The sequence below is a fragment of the Peromyscus maniculatus genome, chromosome 5 (genome assembly GCF_049852395.1).
Source record: "Peromyscus maniculatus bairdii isolate BWxNUB_F1_BW_parent chromosome 5, HU_Pman_BW_mat_3.1, whole genome shotgun sequence".
Classification (NCBI taxonomy): domain Eukaryota; kingdom Metazoa; phylum Chordata; class Mammalia; order Rodentia; family Cricetidae; genus Peromyscus; species Peromyscus maniculatus.
The window spans coordinates 105,044,707-105,068,728 of NC_134856.1; the positions used below are offsets into that span (position 1 = coordinate 105,044,707).

General features: G+C 45.1%; 8 protein-coding genes and 1 non-coding gene across 9 annotated transcripts; 5 read left to right on the top strand and 4 right to left on the bottom strand.

Annotated features, from left to right (window-relative positions):
- Window positions 1-2,055: 2,055 nt before the first annotated feature.
- Window positions 2,056-2,127, bottom strand: Trnam-cau (transfer RNA methionine (anticodon CAU)). Its single transcript has one exon. It is a non-coding gene; the product is annotated as a tRNA-Met (tRNA).
- Window positions 2,128-2,878: 751 nt separating this feature from the next.
- On the top strand, window positions 2,879-3,279 carry LOC143273429 (histone H4). Its single transcript, XM_076573021.1, has one exon. The coding sequence runs from the start codon at window positions 2,917-2,919 to the stop codon at window positions 3,226-3,228; it is 312 nt and encodes a 103-aa protein (XP_076429136.1). The 5' UTR covers window positions 2,879-2,916; the 3' UTR covers window positions 3,229-3,279.
- Window positions 3,280-7,057: 3,778 nt separating this feature from the next.
- LOC143273428 (histone H2B type 1-C/E/F/G/I) lies at window positions 7,058-7,490 on the bottom strand. The gene has a single exon (XM_076573020.1). The coding sequence runs from the start codon at window positions 7,462-7,464 to the stop codon at window positions 7,084-7,086; it is 381 nt and encodes a 126-aa protein (XP_076429135.1). The 5' UTR covers window positions 7,465-7,490; the 3' UTR covers window positions 7,058-7,083.
- A 245-nt stretch (window positions 7,491-7,735) lies between these two features.
- Window positions 7,736-8,206, top strand: LOC143273427 (histone H2A type 1-B). The gene has a single exon (XM_076573019.1). It carries the CDS (start codon window positions 7,760-7,762, stop codon window positions 8,150-8,152), a length of 393 nt encoding a protein of 130 aa, XP_076429134.1. The 5' UTR covers window positions 7,736-7,759; the 3' UTR covers window positions 8,153-8,206.
- Window positions 8,207-9,090: 884 nt separating this feature from the next.
- On the top strand, window positions 9,091-9,569 carry H3c8 (H3 clustered histone 8). Its single transcript, XM_076571565.1, has one exon. It carries the CDS (start codon window positions 9,106-9,108, stop codon window positions 9,514-9,516), a length of 411 nt encoding a protein of 136 aa, XP_076427680.1. The 5' UTR covers window positions 9,091-9,105; the 3' UTR covers window positions 9,517-9,569.
- A 1,971-nt stretch (window positions 9,570-11,540) lies between these two features.
- On the bottom strand, window positions 11,541-11,977 carry LOC143273431 (histone H2B type 1-C/E/F/G/I). The gene has a single exon (XM_076573023.1). It carries the CDS (start codon window positions 11,952-11,954, stop codon window positions 11,574-11,576), a length of 381 nt encoding a protein of 126 aa, XP_076429138.1. The 5' UTR covers window positions 11,955-11,977; the 3' UTR covers window positions 11,541-11,573.
- A 778-nt stretch (window positions 11,978-12,755) lies between these two features.
- Window positions 12,756-13,242, top strand: LOC143273430 (histone H3). Its single transcript, XM_076573022.1, has one exon. It carries the CDS (start codon window positions 12,780-12,782, stop codon window positions 13,188-13,190), a length of 411 nt encoding a protein of 136 aa, XP_076429137.1. The 5' UTR covers window positions 12,756-12,779; the 3' UTR covers window positions 13,191-13,242.
- Window positions 13,243-15,472: 2,230 nt separating this feature from the next.
- Window positions 15,473-15,834, bottom strand: LOC102911145 (histone H4). The gene has a single exon (XM_042270430.2). The coding sequence runs from the start codon at window positions 15,801-15,803 to the stop codon at window positions 15,492-15,494; it is 312 nt and encodes a 103-aa protein (XP_042126364.1). The 5' UTR covers window positions 15,804-15,834; the 3' UTR covers window positions 15,473-15,491.
- A 3,695-nt stretch (window positions 15,835-19,529) lies between these two features.
- Window positions 19,530-20,371, top strand: LOC102905429 (histone H1.3). Its single transcript, XM_006993163.4, has one exon. The coding sequence runs from the start codon at window positions 19,594-19,596 to the stop codon at window positions 20,257-20,259; it is 666 nt and encodes a 221-aa protein (XP_006993225.1). The 5' UTR covers window positions 19,530-19,593; the 3' UTR covers window positions 20,260-20,371.
- Window positions 20,372-24,022: the final 3,651 nt, after the last annotated feature.

The window sequence follows — 24,022 nt, forward strand, 5'->3', positions numbered from 1 at the left end:
ACTAGCTTTTTTTTAAAAAATTATACGACTAACTGCTTGTTTTGTTACTTGCTTACACAGATACATGAATCTTTTTTGAGTCACCTTAAATACTCTACTTGGCAAAACAGAACTCTTTGCTTGTTTGCATAGATATTGAAGGTCTTCTTGTGGCTTTCCCCTTTAAAAATTCTTCCCCATACCCCTCCTTTAAGGTAATCTCAAATTTGGCTCAGAGATTGTTCGCCCTGCTAGCGGCTAATCAATAAGTCTTTTAATCATAACTGGATTGAGCCTATGGTCTTTCCCCAGGGCTCCATAACCCCAGGGCTCCAAAACCACCAGAGCAGAACTGCTCTATTGAATTTTCACTTAGTTCTGTGGATAACTGCCTTGGTGATGATCCTTGACCACACTCTGAAAGGTAAAATCTGGGAATGTTCATGTGGCTCCTGGGTAGTGATTTTATTCTACATCCCTGAAGCAGAGAGTCACTATGACCCACGCTGGCGGCATATTTAACGTAGAGATGACTGGTGAACATGTGGTCGCCAGGCAACCAGCTCACTGTAATAACTTTGACTCCTATTCCAGTGGACCTTACTAGATAGCAGTGGCCGACACACACTACTGTAGCTCTCAGCTGGAGAGAAGAGGAGGAGAGGACAAGAAAGCCTTCTCCAGACGTTCACCTTTGTGACAACCTTTTCCTGTATTATAATCTTTGCTGTAGTCTTTAAACTGGGAGTGCGTGCTGAGTTATGTGAAGACTTCCCCCAAGTCACTGAACTACTGGGTTAGGGGCTGCAATCAACAATTGGTTTTGTTCTCACAGATCCAAAAGTAGTGTCTTTATTATTATGAATTTACTTTTTTTGAGACAGTATATCTCTGTGTTGCCCTGGCTGTCCTGGAACTTGCTTTGTAAACAGGACTGGCCTGTGAACTCAGTGGTCCACCTGCCTCTGCCTCCTGTGTGCTGGGATTAAAGGTGTGAGCAACCACCGCCCAAGTCTCCCCCCCCCCCGCCCCCCCCCCTTTTTTTGAGACAAGGTTACTTTGTGTAGCCTTGGCTGTCTTGGAACTAGGGCTGTAGACCAGCCTGGCCTCAACTCACAGAGATCCACCTGCCTCTGCCTTGGACTGCTGGGATTAAAGGAGTGTGCCACAACTGCCCGGCCCAAATAGTCTCCTTTAAAAAAAAATAAATAAAAAATAAAAATAAATTATTTTTTTATGATTGAGGCAAGAAAACAAGGCTACCAGGTGCTTGGTGCTTCTGTCAATTATTCTCAAGGGTTGATTCTGACCTTTAGCCCCCACTGAGAAGAAAAACAAAAACAAAAACCCAACCCATTCCCAAAAGCCTAACGAGAGAGAGGCCTTTGGACTTCTGTTTTCTGATCCAGTAAAGAATTATTTTTAAAGGACACAGTAAACCCTGTTAGTACAGGCAGTTCAAGGTCACTCAAAACAAAACACTTATCTAGATTATAGGCTACTTAATGTATTTTTTAAATTAATTTCTATAACAGCATCTGACACAAAATTTAAACAGGAATCTTTCCTGGGAGAGAAATATAAGACAGCTTAGAAAATAAGCGTAGAGAACAGTATAGCATCGCAAAAGACTAAAGACACAGGATCCGAGTTGGCAGAAGTGGTTTTCTCAGCCAGACTTCAACACTCCCCACCTCCACACTTTTCTCAGAACACTACCCACTGCTGTCAAGAATAAGACTGAAGAAATTGCAAAGAATATCTAATGGGACTGTTCAATGGGTTTCTAGTCTATCACCATACCCTTGGCAAATAAAGCCTTATAAATTATGTAATGAAACCAACTGAACTGCTCTTCCATCCTTACCCTTGTATTCGCCTTCGTTTAGCGATTTTAGGCGTTTTAGAGAAAAGTAACCAGAATAAATCCACTTATCAAGAAAACACTGTTATCACTTGAGCGTCCATGAAAAATTTCCAGTTTCTTTTCCTATTTCCAGTCAGATACCTATTTGGCTTCATCACTACGAAAGGAACCTAAATTACTGAGGGTTGAAAGAAGAGAAAAAATTCAGATAGCAGAGGATGGTTTCGATCCATCGACCTCTGGGTTATGGGCCCAGCACGCTTCCGCTGCGCCACTCTGCTATGCGCCAGGCTAAAGCTAATAAAACCCTTAACCTTGTAGTTGCTATCCTACGCCTACTTTATGTAAGTGCCTAGAGGAAGTCACCCTTTAACTTTGTCTACGCAAAAGGCTGCTACTTGTTGGGAATAATGTCGCTACCGAATCAAAGAGAAAGCAAAATTTGCACTAGAGTAGCAAATATTAGCATACTAATTAGTGACTGGATGTGGATGAGAAAGACAGGTAAATATTTAAAAGAGAATCACGAATTTTCGACAATGGAGAAAACAAGACAATACAGACACTGTCCTCAGCACGGCAGTTGGTAACAGTCTTAGTGACCAACCACGCATTTACCTGCCGGAAGCAAGACTTTGGGGTCTGGTTTGTTCCGAAGTGGAGGTCGCGGAGGAAATTGTGCTGTGTTCTCTCCAGGATTTGGTGCTTTACAGCAGGAGATAAAACCATGGGAAGCGGAACTCACACACACCCCACATCAGCAGGTCTGATCCTCTGACTGATCAGAGTTCTGCAGTCGCCCTAATACGTAGCAAGTGCAAATGTGCATTATTAAAGCCGTTCGTTAGTCAGAACTAGTTAAAATGGATAATAAGTCCTGTTTTGGGACAAAGGACCCAGCTCAGGAAGCGGGAACCACGAGCGTTGGTGACGTCACCAGGCATGGCTATGCCAGGGGCGGGGCGAATGCGCTCGAGGTCTCAGTCTTCAATTAGGTCCGCAGACACTGCATATAAGGGAAGTGCCTGCGTCTGTTTTGCTACTGAGGTCTCAGCTACAGCACCTTAGCCATGTCTGGCCGCGGCAAAGGCGGGAAGGGCCTGGGCAAGGGCGGCGCCAAGCGCCACCGCAAAGTCCTGCGCGACAACATCCAGGGCATCACCAAGCCCGCCATCCGCCGCCTGGCCCGGCGCGGCGGCGTCAAGCGCATCTCCGGCCTCATCTACGAGGAGACCCGCGGGGTGCTGAAGGTCTTCCTGGAGAACGTGATCCGCGACGCCGTCACCTACACGGAGCACGCCAAGCGCAAGACCGTCACGGCCATGGACGTGGTCTACGCGCTCAAGCGCCAGGGACGCACGCTCTACGGCTTCGGCGGCTGAGCTGCCCCAACATTGTAATTTCTCAAAACCAAAGGCCCTTTTCAGGGCCGCCCACCTTCTCTGTAAAAGGGCGGACATTTTATGCGTTCAGCGGTTTGACTAGTCCTAGAAATAGGCACGCTTATGTGATAACGTAGTGTTTAGTGCTAGCTTTGCGATGATTCGGAAAGCGTGCATACATCTTGCAAAGAAGGATAAACCGATATCTGGCGTGTTACCTGCATTTAGATGGCGCGAGGTGCTCGGACAAAGCGTGAGGGTTTTGCCAAGGCGTACCCGGGGACAAAGGCGCAGGGCGGTGGCTGGGCGCACAGCCTGGTCTGTGGTTGGTCGGTTCTTTGAGCTGTGCTGAGTGCTGAAACCAGGCTTGAAAGGCTGCCTCGAGTGTCCTGGAAACCCACACGATGTTCGGCGGCTTTTCTATCATACCTATGGTGGCCTGGTGTTCGCTTAAGGGAAGGAGCTTCAAAATTGGGCATCAGATACAATACAAAGCCATGGGCAGTTTTACTGTGCAAGCTTTGTGCAAACATCCGAGTTTCTTTGTTGATTGGTCGGTTGGATATCTGAATGAACAACTTGAGGCACTATTGACATAAGCACACTTTTGACATTTTCGACGTGGTCTGTTTGTATCTTCAGGAATCTGGTTTCAGCTAGGAGTGCTAAGATTTGAGAGTACTGTACACCGGACAATTTGTGGTTAAATGTCCTGATGCCTTGTTTAAAAACAATAGAAGAAGTGCTCTTTGTGACCAGCAAGTAACTTGTAAGGTTATCCTCTGAAATCAAGAAAACTAATGGAGTTAATGTGATTTTCTTCTAACTTTATTTACTCTCTGTGTTAATAAGAACAATGTATGGGGGTTGGGTCTCCTTCCACCTAAGCAGCCAACTCAGGTTAGCGGGTTTGCAGCAATCACTTGACTCACTGAGGCTTCTGGCTGTCTCCCTGCTTATCTTTATTATTGTCATCATTATTATTATTATCATTTTTGGTTTTTATTTTTTGAGACGGCTTCTTTGTGTAACCCTGGCTATCCTGGAACTCCCTCTAGACTAGGCTGGCCTCAAATTCAGAGATTGGCCTGCTTCGGCCGCTTGCTTTTGCCTTTAATCCCGAGGACTCGGGTTAGAGGCCTGTGCCACCACCTTTAAATAAAGCTCTCATCTTTATTTTTAAAGATAAGGGTTTCTGTGGGTACGGAAAAAAAAAAGACACTATTGGAGGTTAAGAACCTGTTTGAGGAAGAAAAAAGTACCCGAGGCTTAAAAAAGTAATCTGAACACACCAAGCATCAGGCACAGTTCTGTGCTCTGGGGATTACAGGTATAAATAATTTAAATGTATATGTATGAGTGTTAGTGCACCATGTTCCCAAGGAGGCCAGGAGAGGGTTTCGGACCCCCTGGAACTGGGGTTCAGAACAGTTGTGAACCACCATGTAGGCGTTGGGAATGGATTCCTTTTCCTCTGCAAGAGCGGTCAGTGCTGGAGCAGTTTCTCTAGCCCAGGACAAAATATTTTTAAATCTTCCAGGACGTGGTGTCAATTGGGCGTGGGAATTCAGACACATCAAGCAGCACACGGCTAAGTGTTATGCAGATTACTGAAACAGGAAAAGGCACAGTGTGTGCCAGGAGGAGGTAATATTTATTTAGATGACGTGATGATATTGACAGTGTGAAAGTTCCTGTTGGTCATCTATGAAAGTCTGGGGAGCTGAGACAGCCTGAAACCCAAATGGAAGGGAGTGGTTCTTGGGTACTTTTGTGGGCTCTTGGAACTACTTTGGGTTTTGCTGTCATTGAAGTGGGTAAGATGGGTGTGTGTGTTCCAAAACAGCTGACCACACAGCTGCCATGACAGGCTTAGAAGCCCAGACATTCCCTATACCCCTAGACAAATGCCCTGAACCCTGGACATACCCTCACTCCAACCTCTGCTATGATCAAAATCCCACCCTACTCAGGCTTGCATTGGACAGACAGAGAGACCAAGCTCGGACCTTGAAAAATAAAGGCTCTTTGCTTTTATACATGGGATTTGGCCTCCGTGAGGGGTCTTTTGAGGGTCCCCTTGATCTGGGCATAACAGTGGAAACCATTATAGGAGTTTGGGCTGAGAACAGGCAAGATCTGATTTATATTTTAAAACATCAATATAGATGCTTGATGGAAGATAGTGATAAGGAAAATAGTAAGAAGGCTACTACAAAAATGTAGTTTGTGAAGGACAATGGTTTGGATCAGTGGTCTAGGCAATGAAAAGTGGTTAGTCTGTGTATGGCTTTGCAGATTTAAGGCTTACCCTTCAACATTCATATTTCTAGCTTCTATTTTTTAGCAAAAATGGAAATACTGACAATATTAAAAATATTGAGGTTTGGCTAGATAGGCATCAGTGGTAGTTAAGAGAGTGTACTGCTCTTGGAGAGGCTTAGAGTTCAGTGCCCTCCACCTATGTTGGTTGGTTCACAACGACCACAGTAACTCCAGTTCCAGGGGAAATCACTTATGCAGAGACACATACATATATACATATACATAAAAATAACAACAACAAAAACTCTGTAAGCAAAAGTATTGAAGCTAAAATCAACCGTGCTCTGCATATAGTTTCACATCTTCCTCAGCCTACCCTGGGGCTAGGCGCATTCAAGGGTGAAATGTTATAACTAGCAAGTCTCTCTTGTGCTCCAATCTTTTCCTAATTAGTTCTTGTTAGTGCTAGTGAGTTTGTGGAGAGTCCTTACGTTGCTTGAGGGGCAACAATATTTAGAGGTAAAGGGTCTTGGACGCCCCAATAAGACAGGAGGTGTTCTGTTAGAAAAGCATCCTTTACAGGACCAGTTGAAGAACTTTGACACAGAGGATTAGCAAAGCTGCTAGACCATAGCCCCATTAGATCCACAGGGACCTCGGTGAGATACAAGGCTTGAAGCACCATAGGCAACTCCCCTCGTGTGGTCACTGTCCAGCCTCAACGGCTTTTATTAATCTCAAGAATGTCATGCAGTAATTACTAACTACCTCCTATGTAGGATTAGGAACTGCTGTAAATGGGATCAATTGCCTAAATCCATAATTCTAAGTATTCAGAACTGTTACTTTTGTCTGGAGGGATGTATTAAACGAGGTTTGAATATTTCTGAATAAATTGTTTAAAAAGATGCTTAAAGTTAGCAAGCAGTACTGAAAAATGAAAGTTTAAATAACATATAGTGCTTGGCAATTTTATTTTACAAGTCTCTACTTTATTGGGTCATTTAACATTCACAGTCATTTGTTTAGTGGGCAGATAAATCACGAAGGTAATAAGAAATTACTGACTCCAGATGGATTGCCGGAGTCCTCCATTTAGAAAAGTTGTTAAATTTGGGGGCCGGGCATGGTGCCACAGGCCTTCAATCCCAGCAGTTGGGAGGTACACTTAGGAACCCTGAACTGTGTAGGCCAGCCTGATTTACAGTGAATTCCAGGACAGTGAGCACTAGAGTGAGATCACCTCAAAAGACAAAACCAAGATAAAAAAGGGCAGGCATACGCCTTTAATCTCCGCACCAGAGACAGAAGCAAATAGGTGGTATAAAGAGGGCATTATGACTAGTTTTCCTTATATATAAAAATACCTACGATCATCACAAGATAAATTTAAACTTGACTATGCAGATACATTGTTATTTAAAATGTAAGCTGTTCAGACTAGTGACCACATCCCAATCATGCTACAACCAAACACTGTGGTTCACACCCAGTACGAAACACCAATTATGTTGTGCAGATAGTTACAGTTCTCAAGGAACAAGTGAGTGGCTCTGAAAAGAGCCTTTGGGTTGCGGTGAGATCCGCCGCTCACTTGGAGCTGGTGTACTTGGTGACGGCCTTGGTGCCCTCGGACACGGCGTGCTTGGCCAGCTCCCCGGGCAGCAGCAGGCGCACGGCCGTCTGGATCTCCCGGGACGTGATGGTCGAGCGCTTGTTGTAGTGCGCCAGGCGCGACGCCTCGCCCGCGATGCGCTCGAAGATGTCGTTGACGAACGAGTTCATGATGCCCATGGCCTTGGACGAGATGCCCGTGTCGGGGTGCACCTGCTTCAGCACCTTGTACACGTACACCGAGTAGCTCTCCTTGCGGCTGCGCTTGCGCTTCTTGCCGTCCTTCTTCTGGGCCTTGGTCACGGCCTTCTTGGAGCCCTTCTTCGGGGCGGGAGCGGACTTGGCGGGCTCAGGCATGATGAACAGACTAAGCTCAGAGTATTAAAAACAAAACCGATTTTGAAAATGCTTCAGTCCTCCCTGCTATTTAAATAAAACTCTGGCTAGCCTTGCTAGCGATTCTACGGACGTCATATACGAAAGGTCCAATCAGAACAAAGATATTTCAAAACCACTGTCACCATTGGTTGAGGTGAAATAGAATGTGTAGCCAATGAAATCACTCTGTTTTCGCGCCGGCCCATGCCTATAAGTTCGCTGTTGCCGCACTTCTAGTTTTTCGTGAGCCAATTTTGCAAGGTAGTTCTGAAACATGTCTGGACGCGGCAAGCAGGGCGGCAAGGCTCGCGCCAAGGCCAAGACCCGCTCGTCCCGGGCCGGCCTGCAGTTCCCCGTGGGCCGCGTGCACCGGCTGCTCCGCAAGGGCAACTACTCGGAGCGGGTGGGCGCCGGCGCCCCGGTCTACCTGGCGGCCGTGCTGGAGTACCTGACGGCCGAGATCCTGGAGCTGGCGGGCAACGCGGCCCGCGACAACAAGAAGACGCGCATCATCCCGCGCCACCTGCAGCTGGCCATCCGCAACGACGAGGAGCTCAACAAGCTGCTGGGCCGCGTCACCATCGCGCAGGGCGGCGTCCTGCCCAACATCCAGGCGGTGCTGCTGCCCAAGAAGACCGAGAGCCACCACAAGGCCAAGGGGAAATAAGAGCAGTGCCCTTAGTTTTTCTTCTGTGAACCCAAAGGCTCTTTTCAGAGCCATCACCTTTTCATATGAGAGTTTAGTAACCTAAACTATTTTTTTGTGATCGGTAAAACCACTATGTCAGTGCAAGAAGCATGGAACCATATTCCAATAACTGAATTCTAGTTAGCTTAATTGTCTTGCACAAGCAGAGAATCCGGATATCGCATAAACGTGCTGTTGTACCTTGGACAGAATTTATTTCATTTAGCGCTTCGCGTAGTGCCTTTAAAATATTCCAGGGCAGGAAGGTTGGAAAGTGCCTAGGATCGAAGAAGCCAATGTCAGCTCAAGGGCTTTTTTGAAATTGTTATTTAGAATAAGGCTTTACCGAAAGTGACAAGGCAGCATTCTGGGGCTAGTTGATGTGTTCCCCTTATTTTCATGCTGTCCTCTTGGTGACATTCCACCCTCCTAGAACACTATGCTTCGAGCTACAACATTACAGTCCATGCGCTAGAATGGAAAAAAAAAAAGAAACCCAAGGGAGGGTGGCCAACATGTTTTCCATAGTGCCTTTTGGGAACTTAAGCGTCATGACATGTTAAAGTCCGGTTTCTTGTCCTCAAGTTCAGCAAGCGGTTCAATACAGGAGAAGCGTGCAGTCAAATCTAAGAAAGCTAGGGTGTGCTAAAACAAATATTTTTATTCTGCTAAAACAAATGTTTTTAGTGTGCTAAAACCTGTTTTACCGTTAGCGATTTATCACAATCAGTTTGCAAAAGTTAACAAATTACCACTTGAAATCCTCAGCCAATCGTACTATTGCGCGGGCCTTTTGAAAAGTGACGCAAGCCTATCAGGTTGTTTCTCTGGGGTGGCGGGGAACAAGCTGGTGCGCACGCGCGAAAGCAAACCTACATAAAGGCAGTCCTTGTGCTGTTTAGTTATTTTCATTCCTTCTGTCCTTTACTGTTATGGCTCGCACCAAGCAGACCGCTCGCAAGTCCACCGGCGGCAAAGCGCCGCGCAAGCAGCTGGCCACCAAGGCCGCCCGCAAGAGCGCCCCGGCCACCGGCGGCGTGAAGAAGCCGCACCGCTACCGGCCCGGCACCGTGGCGCTGCGCGAGATCCGGCGCTACCAGAAGTCGACCGAGCTGCTGATCCGCAAGCTGCCGTTCCAGCGCCTGGTGCGCGAGATCGCGCAGGACTTCAAGACCGACCTGCGCTTCCAGAGCTCGGCCGTGATGGCGCTGCAGGAGGCCTGCGAGGCCTACCTGGTGGGTCTTTTCGAGGACACCAACCTGTGCGCCATCCACGCCAAGCGGGTCACCATCATGCCCAAGGACATCCAGCTGGCCCGCCGCATCCGCGGGGAAAGGGCTTAAAGCGTTCCTCCCATTTAATCAACCACTTTTAAAGGCTCTTCTTAGAGCCACCCATCTTCCAAAAAAAAAGCTGTAACGTCCTTTCCCATTTTGTTAGGGTTGTTTTAATATGCATTCAAAGGTGTTTCTCTGCATAAGTCTAGAGTGGTTGTGTCATTTACAGGATTCTCTTTTGGACAAAGACTGTTCACACCAAGTGAGTCTGTCTGGGGTTCCTTTCCTTGCCATCTTCTATTCCCATCTCAATTCCATTGAAATAGGGTATTTCAAGACTTAAATTTACAGTAAGTTGTATTTCACACAGACACAACCTTTGATGCTTGGGTACAGTAGGCGGCCGAGCATTTTCAGAAGGTAAAATTTTACAATTGCACATTTGTATGTAATTGTGAATCATCTTCGAAGGGCAAAGCTCATAAAATTGTAACGGTGTGTTTTCCTAGACTTCAAAAATGTAACTTTGCTATTTAGCTATCACTCTACAGTCTCCTTCCACTAGTACCCCCTTCAGCAAATCCTTTGCCCCCCTCCCCCCTTTTTTTAAAAGGGTCACATGTATCCTGGTATGTCCTGCAACTGGCTTTGTAGCCTAGAATGGTCTGTAAATGGGAGATACGCCGGTCTCCCCCTCTGCCAAGTGCTGGGATTAAAGGTGTACGCCAAAGCCCTCTGTGCTTTTTATTTTTTGAGGTTCTAAAACTTCATTTTTTTCTTCAGTTGGCTTAACAATCATTAATCTGGAAAGTCCTGCCCCTGGTCACTGGATTTGTGCAGCAGGCTATGATCACAGTGGTCTGTGTATGTGACAGATTTGAAGGCTGTTTGTTAAGCAATTGTGCCAGAGACTGTGATGGAAGGAAGGCTATTGGATATTTGGAGGCTGAAAACTCAGCCCCAATCGTGCTAAAACCACTATTTTCTGAACACTGTTCCATGAAGAGCCATGAAGATTGATTAAGGGGTAACTTGCACTTGTAATCACCTTTCCCCACTGTATAGGGAGCCAATTTTTATCCCACAAGTACCCTTGGGGCAGACATATTGGAGCCTTTCACTTCCAGGCTCAGGTGCCTTCTGTTTAAACATTTTCTTTGTAAAAAGCCAATGATTGACTTCCTTCCCAGAAGACAAAATGGATGTTTTCTATTTATTAGTCTTTCCTCAATAAGTATTTTTTTTTTTTTAATACTCAGCAGACTTGGTAAGTGATTAACCAAGTTTGGCTCTGCCTCCAGTTACATACTGCAATATTTCATTTAGTTAGAAATTTTGGCACAATACAATCTATCATCTGTGTGTCTTTCTATCTATGTAGGATCTCTTTGTATAGCACAGAATGATGGGATTAAAGATGTATGACCAGGCCGGTCAGGAACTCACGAGTACCTGGTACTGCTCCCAAATGATGGGATTAAGGGTGTGCACTACAACAAACTGTAGACGCAGGATTTTAGTGATCTTCCCTGTCCTCCAGTTACCTTTTCATCCCATGAGTCCTGGATGGTGAAGATACCAACAGTTGGGGATATGCACCGAACTGTTCTGGTGTAACTTGAGGTGGCTTGTACTAATGACATCAACAGCATACCCAACTTTTAAAAAGCAACTCTAAATAACTGATTCAAGACTTCTCTGTACATCTGGTTGGATTTTACATACTTATTTCTAAGATGAAAACATACCAAGGTTATTTGGGGTTTCATTTCTAGTAAGAATACCCTACACAAACTCCTATTGCAGTATTCATAAATAAAGGTTATTGGCATATCATAGAGAAGTTTCCCTGGATTAGGTAGTTGAATTTCTTGGGTATCTGGTCTTTTCAGATTTAAGGACTAATAAAGAGTTTAGGAGCATCCTCTTTTAAAGTTCAAACATACATTAAATGGACTCCACATGCCATTAACCTAATTTCAAAGCACTCCTACAGACAGTACTGCACTTAAGAGGGTATGTATACTTCTCATGATTTCCTAGGCCAGCAGCATTAAAGCTCTAAGTTTTGAAGTTGTGGGTGGCTCTGAAAAGAGCCTTTGGGTTGCGGTGCGGTCCGCCGCTCACTTGGAGCTGGTGTACTTGGTGACGGCCTTGGTGCCCTCGGACACGGCGTGCTTGGCCAGCTCCCCGGGCAGCAGCAGGCGCACGGCCGTCTGGATCTCCCGGGACGTGATGGTCGAGCGCTTGTTGTAGTGCGCCAGGCGCGACGCCTCGCCCGCGATGCGCTCGAAGATGTCGTTGACGAACGAGTTCATGATGCCCATGGCCTTGGACGAGATGCCCGTGTCGGGGTGCACCTGCTTCAGCACCTTGTACACGTACACCGAGTAGCTCTCCTTGCGGCTGCGCTTGCGCTTCTTGCCGTCCTTCTTCTGGGCCTTGGTCACGGCCTTCTTGGAGCCCTTCTTCGGGGCGGGAGCGGACTTCGCGGGCTCAGGCATGGTGAGAAAGGAACAACAGGAACTCAATGCTCAGTCCTCTGGGCTTTGCTCTTTTATAAGGGTGTTATTTAAATGAGGCATGAAAAAGCACACTTCTGATTGAGTGATATTTCGGTGACGTCAACTGGAGTTTGCCCAATTGAAATAGAGGTCGACACAAACGCCTCTCGGGAGGGAAGACAGAAATTATTCACTGAATGCTTCTAGATATTTTAATTACTGTACAGTTCGTTTTAATTGGGCAAACTTTTCTTTTTCACTCAGGAATCAAAGGTCCCTCCACATTGCAACAGCAGTGCAATTTAGATGATCTCCAAACATAGCTTCTGGAAATCATTCTGGTGATTTTTTTTGTAGGTATATTAGTTAGCTTTGCTGACGCCAAGGCGAATATGGAATTTATGAATTTATTAAAAAGTGGAAAAAATCGACCGTGTTCGTGCGTGTCTGACCACATTTTAGTCGAAATAGGAAGATGCCCGGGTTCTAGTAGTATCCCTTTAAACTGTTCCGGCGTTGTGCAACCAAAATCGCAATAGTATTTCTTACTAATTTGCTGGTAAGCAAAATTGAACAATTATGTTATTTAATGGCAACAATGTACTTAAGGAAGTAATATGTAACAAAGAACCAGACATCAGACAATGTAGGACATTCCTATTGGTTACAAATTTAAAAATTGAGGTCTGTTATCCAATTGCCAAGCACTTCCGCATACATCATTCATGGCGCGGCGTTTGAAGATTCCAACCAATCAGGAAGACCTGGCCTTTATAAATAGGAACCAACGTATTTCTACTTTACAATTTGCTCTTTTCTCTAACAATGGCTCGTACCAAGCAGACGGCCCGCAAGTCCACCGGCGGCAAGGCCCCGCGCAAGCAGCTGGCCACCAAGGCCGCCCGCAAGAGCGCCCCGGCCACCGGCGGCGTGAAGAAGCCGCACCGCTACCGGCCCGGCACCGTGGCACTGCGCGAGATCCGGCGCTACCAGAAGTCGACCGAGCTGCTGATCCGCAAGCTGCCGTTCCAGCGCCTGGTGCGCGAGATCGCGCAGGACTTCAAGACCGACCTGCGCTTCCAGAGCTCGGCCGTGATGGCGCTGCAGGAGGCCAGCGAGGCGTACCTGGTGGGTCTGTTCGAGGACACCAACCTGTGCGCCATCCACGCCAAGCGGGTCACCATCATGCCCAAGGACATCCAGCTGGCCCGCCGCATCCGCGGGGAGAGGGCGTAATTTTGATTACATTTCCGAACAAACCCAAAGGCTCTTTTCAGAGCCACCTCCACCTTTCTATGAAAAGGGCTGCTACATAATTTGGTAGATAAGATTATGTAATTGATTTCATTGAGCATTTTTATTCAAGTGAGAAGTTAAGTTGATATATGGTTATGTTAGAAACTATCGTGCTATCAACAAGTAACAGGTCGTTAGCAGGCTTAAAAGGCCTACCTGTGGTGAGAATCTAGAAGCTTCATGGTTCACTGCTCCAGGGTGCTGGCCATCTGCATGCATACTTCTTTCCTATTTTGGGTCCAGATTCTGAAGTCGTTGGAGTGGGACATTTCAGGCAGGAACACTAGCAAAGGTTAGTAGGGATGCCAGATGAAGATGCAGGAAGGGACAGTCAAGTGAACAGTTTAATCCTGTGCCTATGGAGAAGCAGGTAGGTGAGAAAGGAGCCCTGCAGACCTGGCCGTATTCACCCGGAAGGGTTTCTTAAAAACTGAGAAATTCAGAATTAATTTTATGCCTGCTAGATTGTTGTAAGGTGTGGAATGACCCAGGCGGGTCAAAGCTACTGTTTACCAAGCACAGAGACTCAGATATGCCAGACTCTGCAGACGCTGACAGAGGACAGGCCCAGCGCTCACCTTTCTTTAACTAGTTGCTGCCCTGGCTCTTCGCCTTCTCAGACTCACAGTACCACACTACAGGATGTATAAACTAGAATATTTATGTATTAAACATAAAACTGTTATGTCCAGAATGTGGACTCACAAAAGCTACAGACAAAAAACCCAAGTGCTTTGTACGGGGCCACCTTTCTGCTTAGAACTGAAGTTGAGGTTTTCTGAGAGAAAGCTTACTAGTAAATCTGATTAGATGAGTTGTTCACACGGACTGTGTTTAAATCCCACCAGGCTAACAGGATTTAAAAAGCCTTTTTCTTCAAAGGTAAGGGTTTGCTCTTAACTGTCATTCTACATGGGTATTCTTGGTCAAAATCTCATGGTCATTCTGCAGGCCAAAGAGACTTCGAGGGAAGCCAGTTTCTTCTTAACACCCTTTAATTTTATTTGGCCTGAGTACCTACTGTGTTAGGCTCCGTACTTGGCACTGGCATTCCTTGGCCCAGGTAGGAAGGGGACAGAGCGCACATGTATATATGGTGATTTCATTTGGAAAAGTGTTCAGTCTAGTCAGGGGTAGAATGCATGGTTAGGGTGAGACTATGGAGGCCAGACAGATGTCAGACCAAACACAGGAGTTGGGATTTTATTCTTTAGGTACAGGATACTCAATTGAGACAATTCTATTTTTGTACAATGAAATGAAAAAAAAAAAAACCTGCTTAAGAAACACTGCAATGGTAAGGGAAACTGTGTAAGGCCACAGGTGTCCTGTAAGGCACCTCTGGTCACTATACTGTATTGATTATAAGAAGGCAAGGCTGGGCGGCGCTGGCACACGCCTTTAATCCCAGCACTCGGGAGGCAGAGCCAGGTGGATCTCTGTGAGTTCAAGGCCAGCCTGGTCTCCAGAGCGAGATCTCCAGGACAGGCACCAAAACTACACAGAGAAACCGTCTCGAAAAAGCAAAAAAAAAAAGCAAAAGACTAATACCATTTTCTTTTGGGGCTTGGATGTCTTACCAACCTCGCACTGTGGAGAGATGACAATCAGAGACTGGATAATTCAACAGACAACTCACGTTTAAAGTCACTGGGCTAGGACCCAGAAAGCAAACATAAAAATGGGAAAAACAGGACGTGTGCCAGTGAGCATGGAATCTTGACATTGCTAAATTACGAGTGGCAAATGGCCCGGAAGCTCGCTTTTGAACTCAACTTGAAGACTGGTTTGGGCTCTGTAGAACTTGAATCCTTAGTTTGGAGGTAAATAATTCGACGTGGAGGGAGAGCCTGAATCACAATAGGATAGAGCCTAACTTAATGAGTAGTAGGAGCATTTCAGTGACGGACAAATGATCTCTTACATGGTAATGAGATCTGTCACTCTGGAACTATGTTACCTCGTAAGAGTTAGGATGGGATGGTGTGGAACCTCAGCCTTCAGCCCAGTAAGTTGATGTACGGCTGTAACAAAGGTACCCGGGGCCTGAGTCTTGCACTATTAATCATAGCGTAGTCTAAAATAATTGCCAACACTCATCCCTTACTCAGAAATCTCGGGACCGCCATGCTAACCGTACTGTCGGGGAACTTGGGGTTGAGAAATGAAGCAACAAGCCCTTTCATGATAAAGTGGGTGGCCCTGAAAAGGGCCGTTAGAGAAAGAAGTGGGAGCCGGAGCTCAGCCGCCGAAGCCGTAGAGCGTGCGTCCCTGGCGCTTGAGCGCGTAGACCACGTCCATGGCCGTGACGGTCTTGCGCTTGGCGTGCTCCGTGTAGGTGACGGCGTCGCGGATCACGTTCTCCAGGAAGACCTTCAGCACCCCGCGGGTCTCCTCGTAGATGAGGCCGGAGATGCGCTTGACGCCGCCGCGCCGGGCCAGGCGGCGGATGGCGGGCTTGGTGATGCCCTGGATGTTGTCGCGCAGGACTTTGCGGTGGCGCTTGGCGCCTCCTTTTCCGAGACCCTTTCCACCCTTACCGCGACCAGACATGTTGGAGAATCTGAGCTGAAGTCAAACTACTCAAGCGCCCTCTACAGCTGCTATATATACGAGGACTGCGGACCTCTTAGGGAACTGAAAAGGCGCGGGCGGGAAGGTGCTTTTGTATCCGCCCCTCTACCTCACCGGCTGACTTGACTGCCTGGAGGAAGGCACCGGCGCTGTGCTCGAGGGGAATGTGCGTCTTCCGCTTTCCTCTTGGAGTTCTTAGTTACCAGGTCGTGTCCTTCAGGAGTGTGCTTGTGCGTTCTGACAGCTGATACTTGATAGTTGTCCTAACCATACATCATTTGTAAAAAGGAGGTTGTAGCCGCACACTTGCCTACAAAACCAGACATAGTTCAATAAGATTGCCTTTTAAGTGGAAGATTTAGAAAAAAGTCAATTTTTGCTAGCATTATTAAATCTGACCTGTCATGAAGTTTTGCCGTTGTCGGAGGCCTGCACAAGCTCCGTTTTCAAATTTCTACGAAGGGAGCTGGTATTGATCGAATATATGTACTGTTTTTCATCTCATGAAATGCTGTTTCATCTGGAAAGATGAAGACTTGCCCAGGCTGGAAAGCTAATCCTCTTTTAAAAAAAGCTATTGTTGCTGGGGTGGGTTCTGTGTCTCATAGCCTTGCTATCCCGTTGTCTGTTGCAAGGAAACAGCTAACGTTTGCAAATTAAACAAGAACACCCAAATTCTGTAAAGTAACATCTCAATAATATGTTACAGAAGTAAGGCTGTACACATACGTCACTGTGATATGTGTGATAGGAGAATTTCGATGTTTTCTCAGGCTGCACACAATTTGGTTCAGTGCCCTTTTGAACACTACAGAGGTATTTATTTAATTATTTTTTTGAGGCAGTGGAGCACAGGTAGTCTTGGAATACACTCTAATTCAGACTGAAATCGAATCTGAGGCAATTTAACTTTTTTAGCGTCTGAGCAGGTGTGATCCTCATCCTTGTCTGGAGAGGTCATCTTGAAGATGTGCTTTGGCTAGTGCTTGTCTGAGATATTTCTGTGATGACGGAAGAGGAAAAACTATTTTAAAAAAGTCCCAATTACTCAGAATGTAGTTGGTATTTAGCTTAACCCAATTGACCCACAGAGATTTCCCACATTTCTTTTCAGAAAGACACATTTTACACCCCATTCACTCTAAATGCCAGAATGCCAAAACTGGTGTGAGCACACCAGGTTTCGACAACAGAGTGGCACATCCTCCCTCCCCACCTAAAGAACTCAAAGGCCACGTGTGGGAAAACTAACTTCGGGGTGAGGGGTCGGATGGGGCATCAGCTCAGCATATTCCTAGCTGTTTCCCAGTATCGTCGTGAAGCAGCCATAGCCTGGTTGCATTGACCTTGCTCTGAGACGTGTTAAACACAGTTTCAGTTATGCAGACTCTGGATGGGAATGTGCTGTATACTGGAGAAGGGGTCTTTCTAAAGACAGGGAGGATTCAGAATATTCCTCAAGCATACTAGAGTCTATTCAGCTTCCACATGTGAAAGACTTTACAGATGTGGGGGTGGGGTGGGGTCAGGGACCTAATATTTGGAAGCATTCATTTAAATACTTCAAAGTGCCCAATTTAGAAAATGAAATTAATGCAGACTGGTTATGCTTGGGAGAAACTTTCAAGTTGCCACAATCTTCACGTAATGTCAATGGAAGGGAATGTACAATCGAGACCTCTAACTTCTGGACCTTTGGAGCACATTTGACTCCGCTAACGCTGTCTCCTTCCCCTTATTTTATTTTCTCTTCTTGATACTTATCTCATTGTTATTATTTTCTGAAGCAGAGTTTCTCTGTGTAGCCCTAACTGTCATGGAGCTTGCTCTGCAGACCATGCTGGCCTCAACTTTAGAGACCCACCCTCCTCTGTTTCCAGAGTGATGGGATTAAAGGCGTGGAGCACCACCGCCCGCCCGGTTGATACTTACCTTATACAAACACACTTCCCTATAGCTTTCGAAAGTTTTAGATTTTATAATACCCAAGAACATGTCCTGTAGGTGAAGCATGAGACTCGTATCTCTCAGCATTAGTATGGTAATGGTATACATTTGTGTGTGTCTATCTAACACAAAATTGAAAGAAGATGAAGCCATAAGTTTCGGCTTTCACTTATCTTAGGAATTTTTATTATGTTTTTAATCTCTATAAAAAAGGTTCAAGGTTTACTAATGAGCATAAGGTGCTCTTTCAGGGCACAAGTAGTTTTTGCATTCAAGACCAAAAACTTGTTTTTGATGTTACTCTTCAAAATAATGAGTGAAAATGAATGAAGGTCTTGTGGCTTCCAGTTTGTATTCCCATGGTTGATGCAAGTTTTAAGAACCTTGTTCTTGCTAGTTATAGTAATAAGTCACCAGACCACAGCAGTAACAAAGTTAACTGTATGCAAAAAATTAGGAAAGAGAATTTAATGGTTCTAAAACTTTCTCATAGATGGGGGGTTTAAATAGTCATAACGCCCAGTAAGACTCGTGCAAGAATGAAATGGTAATATCTGCTAACTGAATAAATATAAGTACGCAATTGTAAGTAGTTAGCAACTGCTGTCATCATCCAATAAGAATCCAGCTATATCAGCTTCATTGTATTGCAAACTAATGGAGATAGAGTTTTCAAGTCGTTCCTGCTCACTCTGAAATGTTTGTTCAAGTTCTCAGGCGGATACAACCAGCTAATAATTTTGCTTATGACAAACTATTATATATGTAATAAGAATTATAAAAATTCAAAAACAGATTTTCCTTTCAAATCTGCTTGTTTTCCAATATTGGTATTCAAAATATTCTAAAACACAAGAAATATGTAGAAAATGCTATGATAGATGTTGGTCAGGGGGAAAAGCTTTATGAGTGTCCTGAAGTCACATGTTTTTCTAAAAAAGGAATGAGTTTTCAAGCCAGGTTATATTCCACTGTTCTTCAGCTTCCAGGAACTTATGTCCCTTCTTGACCTAAGTTTCTTGTTCCATGAATGTGTGAGTTGGTCTCCCCTTTCAGAGTCTGAAGAAATGTGCTTAGAGCTGTTGATCTAGAATAGGAAAGGCACAGACTCATCCCATCTCCAGAAAATGGCTAAATCACTAAAACAAGGACATCGAACCGGAATTATACACTATGGTATTTCGAATACCTTAAAAAACAATCGATATTTTATACAATAATCATTCCCCAGGCACGCACAACTTTCCCGTCCAGTGCCAATTCCTAGAGCTCGGTGCAGACCGCCCCGGACCGCCTGTGCTGTTACTTCCGCGAAAAACCCGAATTTCCTTACGTATTTGAGTCAAAAGAAGTTCGTCTGTACAATCCAGACACGATAAGAATGTGCAGAACCATATCCTGAACTAAAAGTTCGCGAATGATGGCGAGAGAAATAGAATTTTTAAGGAAAACCTTAAAGTTGTCTCAATTTACGTTAAGTTTGAAAGAGAGTTGGGGCAATCAGGGGAGTTTCAGGCTGCCCATTTTGAATATAGCTGTACAAACTGAGGCAAGAATGAAGCCTACAGGCTCTCGGATCAGTTTCCCCCAGGTTCCCAATGATTTCCTGCCCATATTTCTTTTATTTTTACTCTTTTTTAAGGGGCAACAAACACAGCCACAAGGCAGAGCTGAAGATCCCTTCTCTGGCGGCGCGGCGCACGGCGCAGGGAACCAATCACCACGCAGCTTCTCTCTATATAAACCCAGAGCCTTCAGCACCGGGAACAACCCTCTCTGACAGTTTGCGCTCACTTTTGGCTTTCCTAGCGAGGCGTAAGCCATGTCTGAGACCGCGCCAGCAGCCCCCGCTGCTCCTGCACCTGTGGAGAAGACACCTGTGAAGAAGAAGGCGAAGAAGACCGGCGCCGCCGCGGGGAAGCGCAAGGCGTCCGGACCCCCGGTGTCCGAGCTCATCACCAAGGCTGTGGCCGCCTCCAAGGAGCGCAGCGGCGTGTCCCTGGCCGCGCTCAAGAAGGCGCTGGCGGCCGCCGGCTACGATGTGGAGAAGAACAACAGCCGCATCAAGCTGGGGCTCAAGAGCCTGGTGAGCAAGGGCACCCTGGTGCAGACCAAGGGCACCGGCGCCTCCGGCTCCTTCAAGCTCAACAAGAAGGCGGCTTCCGGCGAGGCCAAGCCCAAAGCCAAGAAGGCAGGCGCGGCCAAGGCTAAGAAGCCCGCGGGCGCAGCCAAGAAGCCCAAGAAGGCGACTGGGGCCGCCACACCCAAGAAAGCCGCCAAGAAGACCCCGAAGAAGGCGAAGAAGCCAGCTGCAGCTGCCGGGGCCAAGAAAGTTGCCAAGAGCCCGAAAAAGGTGAAGGCAGCTAAGCCCAAGAAGGCAGCCAAGAGTCCAGCGAAGGCGAAAGCCCCCAAGCCCAAGGCTGCCAAGCCTAAGGCGGCCAAGCCGAAGGCCACCAAGGCAAAGAAGGCCGCCCCCCGTAAGAAGTAAAGTGGCGCGACCTGCCTTAAATCTCAAAACGGCTCTTTTCAGAGCCACCCACAGATCTCATTCAAAAGAGCTGAACTTTCTGGTAAATGTTTTAGATTGCCTTTTGTGGCATTGGTCAGCTGACTCCACCTTCGCGGCCTGATGTAGAGCTGGGTTTCATCGGGAGTTCCTTTCTGTAGGTGCCCTGGGTATGGGTCTACGTGTCCTGGAGGGTCTTAAGTGTCCTGCACAGAGCTAGGGTCCGTCATTTAACCATCAATTTGTTGGCTCCGGGCCGATGCAATTACTAGGGAAGAGCATTGGCCTCCTGGGCGGGTTCTGTCTACACAGGCGTTTTTACGCTCACAACCTTGGCGGGAAGTCCTCTCGTCTCTACCCCTAGGCAATCCAATCCGAGAACAGGGTTACAGGCTGGAGTTCAGTCTGAAGTTTTTCCAATCGGTCTGCCGACCGTGGTTTTGAGAATTACCCAATCAGATCATCCTCAGTAATGAGTAGGGACACGTTGCACCAATCAGAGATGGAGACACTTTGCATTTGGGTAATGGGACGCGGGCATCTTTCTCGGTCCCTGCCCCTCTGCTTGCCCCTCTGGAAATTATGTGGGTCCTAAGGGTATGAGAGGCTGAGATGTTGAATTTTTTTGTTTGCTTAGAAATGGAAAGAGCTTGAATTTTCCCAATAGCTCTCCACCTTTGGAATTTTTAGGGAGTGATCACATTGTCATTCTGCTTAAATTTGTGTAAGCTTTTTAAAACATCCTGACGGTAAGTTTTAGTAAAAGTCAGCACTTTTGGCATTTTTACATACCGCATTGCTTCCTTATACATTAATCTGAGCTTATGTACTCTTCCTTATTTGGTGAGTAGAACAGTAGACAATGAAGAAACATTTTTGGAATGCTGTCTGGTTTGCAACTGGCCTTCTGAAAGTTAGGCAAGAAAAAAAGCACACACACACACAAAAAGCTGAACTGCTTTTGTGGGTGTCATTTCTATGTCATCATTGTAGGTATTCAATTTTTTTTTTAATTTTTAATGGAGTTCCTGGTAGTAAGATATTACATAGCACTTAAATTCTTTTTCATTGTGTATATTAGTGTGTGTGTAGGTCAGGGCATAACTTGCAGCAGTCAGTTCTCTTCTTCCCCCGTGTGGGCTTCAGGCCTTGTGGAAAGCGCCTGTACCGACTAAAATACCACATGTGTGTTCTTATAAGGCTGTATTTCAACCTAGCATTTCCTTAAGAGGGGAGTGGACCACTTAGAGATGGTTCAGTAGGTAACGAATCTTGTAGACTGAAGACCTGAGTTAAATCCCGGGACCCTTGTGACGGAAAAGAACAGATGTCCAAGGTGTCCTTGGACTCCCCAAGGCCGGGGTCTGTGTAACCCACACCCACACCAGAGAAGGTAATACTGTAGTGATAGACACTGAATTTGAGCTTCATGTCATTAAAAAAGTAACTGAAAGGATAGGTAGCTTCCTATTACATTTCCACGTGCCCATGGTGTGGTCTGTGTAAGCAGACACTTGCAGAATATTCTGCAATTGTTGTGTCTCCAAATGAAGTTCATGTTTTGAGTATTCCTTCTGTCTGTTGCAGGAGTTGATTATCTGATGTTGCTAAAAATGATGAATGAATACACAGGCAAAGTATTTTATGGTAACTATTTTTCTTATCTTGTATACTTTAAGTACGTAAAAAAATCATTGTTTTAAGAATGTATGGTAGCTATCCACAGCCATTCCCATTGACTGCACGGCAAGAAGGAAGTTGGGGAGTGCTGAGCAGGTCCCCAATGGGACAAGGCCCAGTAGACATGGCTGTTGCCATATTTATGCCCTTTCATCCCAGCTCTCGGGAGGCAGAGGTGGCCGTCTTCCTTTTCTCTTGTTTCTTTCTTGGAATGTGCATTTGATTGAATATCTAAAATCCCTTGATCTGAATTAGAATACTGTCTGATATCAATTGGATTTAGAGATTTAAAATACATTTACCAATATATACTAGAATGTATATGAACACAATGGGGATGTTTTTCTGACCCTTCCTCTTTATGGCCTAATTTATTTCCATCTCCCTTTCCTGTTGAAGTATGCAACTTCAAATTTTGGGGGAATCTACAAAATATAAAAAAGTGTCCAAATGTGAAATGTCAATATATACAATATGTGGATGGAGTAGAGAACATAAACAAATAAGTAAATGGTATTTTTGAATTTTTGTCCATTTTAGCTATCATTTCTGCAATACAAAAGTTGCTGGCTATTTATGAATTATCTTGCTTTTTTTTTCTTTTCTAAATCCATCATTGAGGGTCATCGTCATATTAAATACTCTAATAACAAAAGACATGTGAACAAATGAGACAGCTTGTAGTTTTACATAGCACAGGAATCTTTGGACTCCAACCCATGGGTAATTTAAACATTTTATTTTTCAGTAATAAAAGAACTGATAGTGCCACAATAATACAGGAATTGGATATTCTCTTTTATAAGACCATATTTAAACTTCACTCTTTGGGAAGGAATGTACGTACATACATATATACACTGCTAATGATTTGTTTGCTTAGTTACCTAGGTGTCATCCAAATGACTGGCTCAGGAGGAATGTCTAAGGTCTTTGGTGTTTTTGAACACCCACTCCTAATACAGAGGCGATTTTATAAGGAGAAAAGCACCAACATGTATCATTGTGTAGAAACATGATTGGAGGGAATGCATATAATTCATTTCTGGGACACTATGTGATGAGACCTAGCTAGACCCGTTCCTTATTCTTCTTTGCCTCCATGTGACATCCTTCTTCCTAGGGATGGGCAGAACTTCATAACTGATGATGTGTTGTGATCTACTTTTGGACAATTACGTTTGTGGATTTTAAAAATTATTATCATCACTATTAGTATGGCTAGCTGCAAGATTAAAAGGTTGGTGGAAATGACTGTTTTAGTACTTATTGTTTACTTTGAGAAGTATGGCTCTGGTTTTCCTACCCTGGGGAAGAGAGAGTCTTGTTTCTAAGCCTTATCTTTGGAAGAGGTAGAGATGAGAATTGAAGTTAAGAATTTTTACTTCTGAAACACTTCTGATACTAAACTTATTGTATTATTTTGAATTTTGTAAAACTTTGTTTTTATTATTATTATTATTATTATTATTATTATTGACAAAGTCTCACTATGTGTGTAACTCCTGATACATACCAGACTGGCTTTGAACTCATAGAGATCCGCCTGCCTCTGCTTACCAGTCCTGGGGCTTAAAGGTGTGTTTCACCATGAGAAAACCCAGTTTGGAGTGTTTGAGACAGTCTTTTCACCTCTCCCATGATAACCTCAGACTCACTACACAGCCAAGGAAAACTGAATTTCTGATCCTGCCTCCATTCTCATATTTTGGGATTACAGGTATCTGCCACTTTGCACATCTTCTGACACTTTAATTTTGGGGTATTTTGAAAAAAATTATGCCTGTAAGCCTGAAATGACTATACAGCATTATGTATCACTCATCGGACACCACACACATGGTCATCTTTTGGATGAAGTATCACATTGTATGTACTACCTGTGTGTGTGGGCTGATGAACAGCCTAGATATGGCTATTAGTTTTCCCAAATTTCAATGTGGGAGAAAATATTTAAAGTTGGAAGTACTAACCATTTTACATTTTTTAAAAATTAGAATTTAAATCTACAGAGTTAAAGCTTGCAGTAAGCTTTTAAAGCTACATTTTTATATTATTACATGTT

Coding starts and splice junctions, on each gene's coding strand:
- LOC143273429 (XM_076573021.1), top strand. CDS start 2,917: ATGTCTGGCCGCGGCAAAGGCGGGAAGGGCCTGGGCAAGGGCGGCGCC.
- LOC143273428 (XM_076573020.1), bottom strand. CDS start 7,464: ATGCCTGAGCCCGCCAAGTCCGCTCCCGCCCCGAAGAAGGGCTCCAAG.
- LOC143273427 (XM_076573019.1), top strand. CDS start 7,760: ATGTCTGGACGCGGCAAGCAGGGCGGCAAGGCTCGCGCCAAGGCCAAG.
- H3c8 (XM_076571565.1), top strand. CDS start 9,106: ATGGCTCGCACCAAGCAGACCGCTCGCAAGTCCACCGGCGGCAAAGCG.
- LOC143273431 (XM_076573023.1), bottom strand. CDS start 11,954: ATGCCTGAGCCCGCGAAGTCCGCTCCCGCCCCGAAGAAGGGCTCCAAG.
- LOC143273430 (XM_076573022.1), top strand. CDS start 12,780: ATGGCTCGTACCAAGCAGACGGCCCGCAAGTCCACCGGCGGCAAGGCC.
- LOC102911145 (XM_042270430.2), bottom strand. CDS start 15,803: ATGTCTGGTCGCGGTAAGGGTGGAAAGGGTCTCGGAAAAGGAGGCGCC.
- LOC102905429 (XM_006993163.4), top strand. CDS start 19,594: ATGTCTGAGACCGCGCCAGCAGCCCCCGCTGCTCCTGCACCTGTGGAG.